Genomic DNA, 9,847 nt, shown 5'->3' on the forward strand with positions numbered 1-9,847 from the left:
TATTGAGTGGCTCACAGTGTTGATTGTATGAACCCATACACCCCGCTTCTGACTGAAGCGATCCAGGGACACTGTTTTGATGCTGATGCCATGAAACAGCGACTCAATGCTTTTATATGTGCAACATATTCCAATCCACCAATTTCATAAGGGGAGAAAACAGATCGACCTACCAGTCAGAGTGATCATGTTTGGATTAGTAAAAAGTAAACAGCCGATTGAACTCAAGCACTTGATTTCTTGACTGTAGTCTAACTTCTCAATCATTTGCTGGTATGTGTTATCTTTGTACTTGCGTCTATATGTCTGCTGTGTTAACACATTTCAATAAAGATTAAAAATGTGTATTTTCTGCCTTTTTGTTTTGTATTCTCTTCCAGTGGTTTACAAACAAGAAGCGAGTTTGTGAGAAACAGAAACTGGGTTTTGTTGCACAACATCCTGTGACCCAAATTCAAGTGTCCTAAATCTTGTGTCGTGTTCATCAAATTACTGCACGTGAAATGCTACCCATTAAAGGAAGGGAAGTTGTTATTTCAGTGTCACTACGCAGCCAAATTGAGAGCAGAGTTATGGGCTGACCCGCTATGTTAATCACTACGTCAGATTCTGTCATGCAGCGTAAGGGAAGAAGCCCGCATGTCATAATCGTTCATGACATTTAAGCGACAACTTTGTTCCTTGTTCTGGAACCAGTAATAAGAGTGACAAAAGGAAACCTCCTTTGTGTATGTTTGCATAGATGTCTGTAAGTTACGCTTCCTTCCTCTTTGTTTGACCTTTTTTTGTTTCCCGTAACAGACGATAACAGACTTCACTGATAGGTGTGCATCCTCCACTGATTGTTGAAGTCTCAGGGTTTCTGGTAATCTGCAGCCATGGTTCCCAAACAGCACTGGTTCCCAACTGTTGTTTGGATCAGTACTGCTACCACTTGGAGAGCCTGGACACTTTCACTTTTTATCCATCAATTTCAACCATTTATTGATTACTTTTGGCTGGTTAAAGATAAAGCCAATGGTTTAAACTTTTTATCCACTTCTTTTATTAACAATTTGAACAATTTAATTACAACTTTTACAACTCATTATTTTCATCCGCTGTCCATTGTCTTTTATCTGCTTCTTATTGAATTGTCCATTGTCTATTACGTTGTTGCTACAGTCATTTATTCACTCCTTTTGGTTCACTATATCACTGTAGTGATATTTTATTGATATAGTGATATTTATTTTTATTTATCGACTATATATCCACTTCTATTAGCTCATTATATCGGCTATTTATTTGCAGTTTTAAGTTCACTACATCGACTGTTTATTCACTACTTTTAGTTCACAATATTGACTATTTACTTTTAAGTTTTCAATTATAAGGCATTAATACAGTATTTGAAGTTATATATTTCAAACATCTATCCTTTAACCTCTTAACCATTTGTTCACTATTAGCTTGTCCACCATGACTTCACTATTTGAACCACTTTTTACTTTTTGCTCACTATTTCAGCTATAAATAATGTTTAGCTCCCAAGATTTTTTATTTATTTATTTTTTTATGGTTGGTTATTCTGACAGCATGTGAGAGAGACATTAACCATTCCACTTGTAGGCTATTAATTGTGTAGAAAAAGGATGTATAAGTTGTAAAACTTGCACAATCAGGACATGACGATGCCAAATATAATCTCAGCAGCTTCTGCAAATATTTATGAACCCATTAACAACTCAATGAATGATTAACTTGGAGCGGAAACATGAATTGGGTGTAAAGACGGACGTTCGCTTCGTGTTTGTTATTTGTCACTGAGATCGATTGTGTAACACTTTTCCAGTAAACTTGACGTTTCCCGTGAAATGATGGGACGGCAGGTAGTGGTCACTTCTTCCTGTAACACCTGGTGTGGTGATCATTCCAACCATGAGAGAACAAAACTAGAGCTGCTATACGTCCTCACAGAAATGACATTATTTCATTCGGAGGATGTGTAAAATAGATGTTTTTCATGAAAGATATGTTGGCGCGTAGGAAAAGCCCTGGTATAAATAATAAGATAACGATTTGCTGGATCTAATCTAGCTGCTGCAGCTTCAGGCTCCTGTGATTGTGCACTGTCACACTGAGCCATCATTAATATTAGTACCTGTGTTCTTTCTTCTATGACAAGTCACATGTCCGCTGTGATAAATCAAAGACAAACATTCATGCATACTTTTTATTAATCGTCAGATGTTGCCATTAAACATCTGCATCTGTCCCGAAAGAAGAAAAATCCAAAGTACAGAGAATTTATTTTGATGCTTTGAGGGTTTACTGTGAATGTAGCAGGAGCGCTTTGTGTCGATGTGGGGTAAGTATGACTTGCATCTTTCACAGAGACATGTTCCCATGTTCCCATGGTATGGTGGTGGTCTATTTCTTTCAAAGGGAGGCATGACAGATGAAGTTTAGGATCCACTGTGTTGAGAAATTAACACATTTCTCATGTTTTATTTAACAAAAAAATGTTAACATCCACATTTGCCCTGTTTTTTTTACATATGTATTTTTACCATTTGACCTGTCAGTAAGCATGAACAAACACTCATTCAGCTCCAACACTATTGAACCATTTTCCTCCGGACAAAATGAGAAATGCGAGACTGAATCTTGAAAAGACATTGAAGGTGGAGTCTCTATTGTGACTATACCGTCAGTGAATGCATCACAGATAAGACTGGAACATTGGTAAAGTGAGCCGTCACTGTTTTGTAATGATCCTGACACGTGTGAGTTACACAAAAGCGTACTTCTGTTTAAAAAAAAAAAAAAAAAAAAAAAAGAGTGACGCCGTGTAACATGGACGTAGCGTCCTTGTTTAGCCTCGCCATAAATGGTCTATTCATGATGCCACTCTGGGGAAGGGGAAGTTTGATGGCCTGTTAAAAGCGCCGGTGTCGTCTGCAGCATCAGTCCGGTGTCCATCAACAGCATCAACACCATGAACCGTCTGCTGCTCGGAGCTGTGCTGCTGGGAAACCTGCGTGTCACAGTGTCAGGTAACCACTCATATGTTGATGTTTGTCTGCTATTACCTCTGATTGGTTTCTGAAGTCCAGATTGATCTCTGTCTCGTGGCACCTTAAAGACACTTTTTTAACCTTAGAGTAACAGTTCTGATGGTTCAGAGTCTTGTAATAAGGTGTCTCTCTTTTTCCACTTGTTTCTGCGCCATGTTACTTCAAGTTTTCATCACTTAAGAGTGTCATTACTTCTGACAAACAGATCTGGGATCTGTATTCACAACAGGGGCACCGCACTCAGTTTTTTTTTTGTCGCACAAAATACCCGATTTCTGCATAATGTTGCTTTAAATCTTCAAATTCACTGTACTGAGTTTATAACTTCAACGCTCCACTGATATTTATGGGTTAAAGGTGCACTAGGAAGTTTTTTGGGGAGAAATTTAAAATTGGAAGAGAAAGATCTTCATGCCTCAACTAACTAAATAAACAACCTGTCTTTGTTTTTCGTCACTGAATCAACAGACTGACAACACAATCAGTGCTGCTCTGCTCTGTTTACATTTGGCGGACCCTGCTACCTATCTAGATACAGCTTGTTTACTCCGTTATGGAAGAGATCGATATATCGGAGTTTGTTTTATAACCAAATTCATCTTGTAAATCTATAAATTCTGGGTTTTAATTTATTCTTTGTGCTCCTTTAATCTGATATATAACAAACCAACTGATATCAGAATTTTTTACTGACTTCATGCCTTTTAAGAATAATGTCTGTGGTCAGGAAACAAAACAAAGGCCTGAGTGTGTGAAGAGATATCTCTTTGCCAGGTTTGGGAAAAACAAGCTGAGTGTTTTCAGGACCAATGACCCACTTTGAAAGTCTGTCCAGCGAGAGAAAAAAGTCCTGATGAGCAGGTTTTCTGAGACTCTTTTGACCCCAGAGAGAAAAATAAAGACACCAAACAAATTTAATGTGAACAAAACTGTTGTTTTTTTTGTTTGATTTTTTTTCCCGCTTTAACTTATTTAGCTAGAACTTGATTAGTTCTTTTTTTTTTTTGCCATTATAGTCTAAAGATAAACCAGGGCCGTAGTTAATTTTTGCTAAAAGGTGAAAGTCATCTTTTATTAATCCTCAATCAGAGGCTCAGAAGATCTCTTCTGTTCAACCACACATTGAATTATTGATGTCATTCAGAAGCTATTTAGATGGAGTGGAATACAAATGAGTTGTGATTTACTTTTATTAGATACAGCGTGCTGCCCCATGTAGGTAGTAAATATATTTACTCACCAATCACTTCTTCTTTAACATCTTCTGTTATCCACTCACAATTCAACCGCTCTGTCACCGATCGCTCCCTCAGCTCCAGTGATGCTCGCTACACCCACTCAGGTGAGATTCGACTCTGTGGACTATAAAAACATCCTGCACTGGACTCCACCCGCCAACAGCACCTCCTCCCTGCAGTACTACGTCCAGTGGAAGATGTGAGACATTGCGCACACACACACACACACACACACACACAGTACAAAGTTCCGTCAATGCAGATTTTAGCTGTTTACAATGTTTTCTCAATCAAAGGAGAAGATTTATCAGAAGTGTCAGATTTTAGCGGTACGAACAGGCTTTACACCAAAGTGCTTCACAAAGACGTGTGTGTATATATGTACAGGCATGAAGACACTTGTTATGACACTTGTTGAAGCAGTTTATACCAGGTAAGCATAAATCATTCAGGTGCTCGGCAACTGTAAAAGAAATCGAGCAAGAAAAAAAACGAAACTAATTAAAAACCTGATAAAGCCGATAAAATAAAAACAGATTAAACACAGTTAAGAGCCAGAGAACTTGAGGTGCATCTTAAAAGCTTTAACAGACCGAAGAAGAAGGAGATCTTTCTGAGTGCAGGACTTTTCCTCCTAACAGTGTTTCCTCACTGTTGTATTGCAGCACTTCCTCCAGAGCTGCCGGGATCACATCGAACTGTTGTCGAAGTTGCACAGAGTGAAATAAACCTGCAGATTTCTTAATATAACTCTCTCTCTCTCTCTCTCTCTCTCTCTCTCTCTCTCTCTCTCTCTCTCTCTCTCTCTCTCTCTCTCTCTCTCTCTCTCTCTCTCTCTCTCTCTCTCTCTCTCTCTCTCTCTCTCTCTCTCTCTCTCTCTCTCTCTCTCTCTCTCTCTCTCTCTGTGTGTGTGTCATCTCAGTTACGGCGAGCCTGAGTGGCTGGACGTTGACGGCTGTCAGGGGATCCAGAAGCAGCATTGTGACCTCAGCGCCGTGACCTCTGAGCCCATGGAGTGGTACTACGCCAGAGTGCACGCTTCCTTGCTGCCCTCCAGCAAATCAGCCTGGGCGCTCTCCCCGAGATTCAACCCACTCTGGGACAGTGAGTCCTCCTCCTCCTCTGCATCCTCCTCCAGTTCCTCCTCTGCCTCCTTATCGTCTGCATCCTGTCTTCTTTGTCTACTTCCTTCCCCCAAACTGATGCAAAGAACTACTCCTTAATTTAGAATTTCAATGACAGCATAAAATATTTGTCTCGACGGGTGAAACAAAGAGTACAAGTTTTAAAATTTACATAAAGATTAACTTCAGGATTAATAAATCAACCCGAAATCTTCTTTTTTTCAACTTCTTCTTCAACTTAATTTACAGCACGGACACTTCAGTTGATCCTGCTCCCAGTCTGTTATTTATTAGAACAGTATTTATGTGCAAGAAAAACCACAAAAACCCAAACTCAACACCCTGTAAACAAACAAACAGGCACAAACAATGAGTGAAAATTCAACTACTACAACTATTTGAGGAAACAAAACAGTTTCTCTGCTATAAATACTACAGAAGGTCAACTTCTGTCTTTTTGGCGATGGCTGCAAAATAAACGCCTCTTCTTTGTTGTGCTTCGTCATCGTGCGTAAAGAAAAAAAACAAACAGTCGTCTTGTTTCCTCAGCGGTAATCAGCCCTCCTGTGCTGAGGCTCAACGTCACGCAGCGAGGGATTGTGGTCCGCGTGAAGCCCCCGAAACAGCCTGTCAGGAAGATGCACAGCAGCCTGCAGTACGAGATCTACCTCATGCACACCAATGGAAAGAAGGTACACACACACACACACACACACACAAGCGCACGCAATTCTTATCTTTCGTTAAGCTCAAAAGGACTCGATCTCAACTTTGTTTTGCTTCGTCCGTTTAATCTTCTAAATATTTCTTCAATCTTTTACTTGAATTTTTCAATTATTCCTCTTGACTGCATAGAACACCCTGGCGAGTCACTGCACATGTTTAAGCGCCAGATTACATCAACATTAGACCATGAAAGACAGAACATGTGAGTCTTTGCATCTTAAATCTACTTATTACATGAACGCAGTGTTCATTCGGTGGATTTATAACCAACTGATGCCAGGTCATTGCCAGTGTAACCTGGTGAGTGTCGTGGGCCAGTGTGCAGCAGATATGTAAGCAGGAAACCACACAGTCAATCAAGAATCAAGTAATAATGACAGTATGAATAACAGATACGCATTCTCCCAAATTTTCCCGAGGGTTTCGACCAATTTCCACAGAAAATTGAACCTCGACAAATGTAAAGTTGCAGCGTAAAGAAATGTTGGCGATTGGGTTGGTTTCTTCGATCAGTCGATTAGTCGTTGAACTTATTAAATGCCAGTGACACTTCTCAGAAAATATGAAAATCTCCAAATGTGATGTTTAGTCCAAGCAGTTGTCCAAAACCCAGTCAGATCCAGTGAACGATGAAAGATTTGGAGAAGCTGGAGTCGGATCATGGCGGTGGTTTTTCCCAATACACGACTGAAACGAAAGTTAAACGATTGTCAAACTCGTCGATGATTAATTTCTCGCTAGAGGAATCGCCGTCACGGTCGATTTAATGTTTGTGTACATTTTAAATGCCACTGCCACTGTTATGAAATAGAAGAGGAAGAGGAAGGCGATGGAGAGAGGGCGAAAGAGGAAGAACGACACAAACAATAACAAAAAGAGAACGAGCACACCGTGAAGACACTTTCTCCACGAGCATCTTGCATGAAGTCTCAGTTTTGCTCACAAAGTCTCACAATCCGTGTGTCGTGGTTTTCAGGAGGTGTTCGAGCTGGACTGCTGCCTCAACAAGCTGACTCTCAAAGAGCTCGGGCACAAGGAGAAGTACTGCCTCCAGGCCCAGACCCTGATCCCATTCCAGGATAAGAGCAGCGCTCGTGGCTCCGTGAAATGTGTCACCACGCTCTGATCGCACAGGTATGAACACACACACTCATGTCTGTGAGTCATGCTAACGTCGAGGTCTGCTGTTTACGAACTAAGCTAAGAGAGTGGGCTAACCATTGAGGATTTTAAGTGTGCAGTCATGTCTTACATCATTAGAAAGTTTAGATTCTTTATGATTCAGTTTGCACGGATCATTTCAAGATGAAACCGCATCAGCCACAATCGACAGACAAAAGAACTAGCCGAAGATCAAGTGTGTACGGATTAAAGGCAGCTCGCAGATAAAACATTTTCAGAAGTGGTTTTAAATATCTGTCTATGCATCTATCTTGATCTCAGTAAATCCATTTCAGTAAAATGTTTAGTCCAAAACACACAGCAAAAATGTTTTTTTTTGTTTTTTTTTTATACTTTTGTCTGTAAGAAAATTATTGTATGCCCGCCCTGTTACCTACAACAGCCAGTTAGTGATTTCATAGACTTGAGACCCGCTCCTCATTCCATCTCCTCTGGTTTCATTGATGCATCATGTCGCAAATGAGATTTCAAATCCATGAATATATGATTTAAATGGGTTTTAAAGCCCTGAACTGGAAAATTCTGCAAAGTTATGACATTTTATGCAATTTTTTCCCAGCCAAGCACTTGTTTTTGAATATTTTATATGCACAAAGTGAGTGTAAAGAAGTATAATAAGCTTAATGCCCCTGTCACTCTCAAGCAGAGTTATTTTGAGGTCATAAAATGACCTTTTCTTTGCCAGTTGCCTGAATGTATCCTCAAAAAAAAAAGGGTGTTCAATTTCAGTGATGTTGTCAAATCTGAACTCGGGCCCGTTGTGTTTTCTGGCTAACAGGGGCAGTCACAGGTCATCTACAGGCTTTATCTTTCCATAAAAGAAATTCAGGCGAAGAAAATAAATAATTCAGTGCGTTTAAACTCCTATAGATTAATGACAGAAGCACTGGGAGAAATATCGGCTTTTAACCTTTCAAAAAAGTCCAAAACCTGACAATGGTTCAACAACAGCTTTGAGTTTCCTTTGGGACAGACGTTTTTACGATAATATCTCCCACTGGCTGAATTCAAAGTCCTGCTGTAGCAAAAGTGCCACTCTATCCGTGAGAATGTGTTACAAGCGTCCTGCTCTGTGTGATTGTGTCTGCGCTGCACACACACACCGGCTGGACGTATCGTTAGCGGGTGAAAGCTAACCTCTCTGCCGCGACAAAAGATTACCAAATGAGAAGTCAAGTATCAGCTGTCCTGCGACATCAGCCCGAGGCAGTGAGACAGAAACCGGGGAGGGAAAATGAAACTCCTGGAGGAGAAATCCAAGCAGGAGAGATTCTCCACAAAGACTCTAATTATACCTGCTGACCCCGCCCTCGACACTATTTTAAGATCTGCCACGGATGTGTAGAGCGCTGATAATGTCAGTCTGCACGGTTATTCCTTTGTGCACGTCATTAATCTTTCCCTCCCCCTGCTCCCTGTTGTCTTTTCTCCTTCTCTCTGCTGTAGACAAACGCCACCAACGAGAATCACCGGCTCCAAACGTTTTTGCTCCAATAATCCACCGCTACCTCGACGGCTGACCGCGTTTTCCTCTGAGAACAGCTTGTTTATTCAGTTATGGAAAAAAAATCAACTGATAGACTAATTTCTGATTTGATATATTACCTCATTATTATTGTTGATAATAAAAATATGAGCCTGAACTTCTTCCACACAATTACATAGTGACACTTTAAACTTTCCTGGAAAAACACAAAATGACTGAAACACTTTTATCTAGCTCAGCTTTGTCTATGGATATGTTGCCATTTATTTTATTGGTTTATATTTGTTTGTCTTAACATGTTTTGTTTGTTTACATTGAACTGATAAAACCTCCAGAGTTGCATTTTGACTAAGACAGTAGACTCAATTTCCTTTTGTAATGAAATGTAAACTCTTTAGAATTGATGAATAGCTGAGAGATTGACCGTCACCAAAAGGGACTATTGTAATGACAGCTAATTGGTTTTATTGATTGGATTTTAATTAGTCAGAAGTCATTATTTAATCTTACAGATCCTACGCTGTGTGTTTGGGTACGTAACCACAGCATTGCTTTTCACAAATGCAGATTTTGTTACTTTATTCTGTCATACGCTCACGATCAGCTGTGAGGATCAATAAACGTCATCTCTTAGCTGAGAGCTTTATTAAAAAGTGAAACTCAATCTGCTGTCCCAGGGACTTTACCATGAAATGTCGTGAGTTGACACCGTTCAGATGCACAACTTTGACAATGTATGCTGCCAAATGTATTTGTTGCCCGTGTCATTCCAAAATAAAAGCCACTCACACTGGTTGACTTTGTCTCATATGTCAGGTTTGTCTCATTTGTCGTAGGTTGAAACTTAAAATACACCAGCCTGATCTTTTAAAATCTCAATCATCATATGTTACTCATAATTCTTGTGCACTTTCACAAATAAGACATTTGAAAGCAGTAACTTCTGGTTAAATACTTTCACATAATATTTCTTGTGGTACTACTTTTAAGTGACCTGCTTTAAATGTAGAGGTGCAATATGTAAGAACTTTA

General features: G+C 39.8%; 1 protein-coding gene across 1 annotated transcript; it reads left to right on the plus strand.

Moving 5' to 3' along the window:
* Positions 1 to 2,864: 2,864 nt before the first annotated feature.
* On the plus strand, positions 2,865 to 9,618 carry il22ra2 (interleukin 22 receptor, alpha 2). Its single transcript, XM_030441002.1, has 6 exons — positions 2,865 to 3,038; positions 4,373 to 4,496; positions 5,220 to 5,401; positions 5,971 to 6,113; positions 7,124 to 7,281; positions 8,776 to 9,618. Exons 1-5 carry the CDS (start codon positions 2,981 to 2,983, stop codon positions 7,271 to 7,273), a joined length of 657 nt encoding a protein of 218 aa, XP_030296862.1. The 5' UTR covers positions 2,865 to 2,980; the 3' UTR covers positions 7,274 to 7,281; positions 8,776 to 9,618.
* The last annotated feature ends 229 nt before the right edge of the window (positions 9,619 to 9,847 follow it).

This window comes from Sparus aurata, chromosome 15 (genome assembly GCF_900880675.1).
Source record: "Sparus aurata chromosome 15, fSpaAur1.1, whole genome shotgun sequence".
Classification (NCBI taxonomy): Eukaryota; Metazoa; Chordata; class Actinopteri; order Spariformes; family Sparidae; genus Sparus; species Sparus aurata.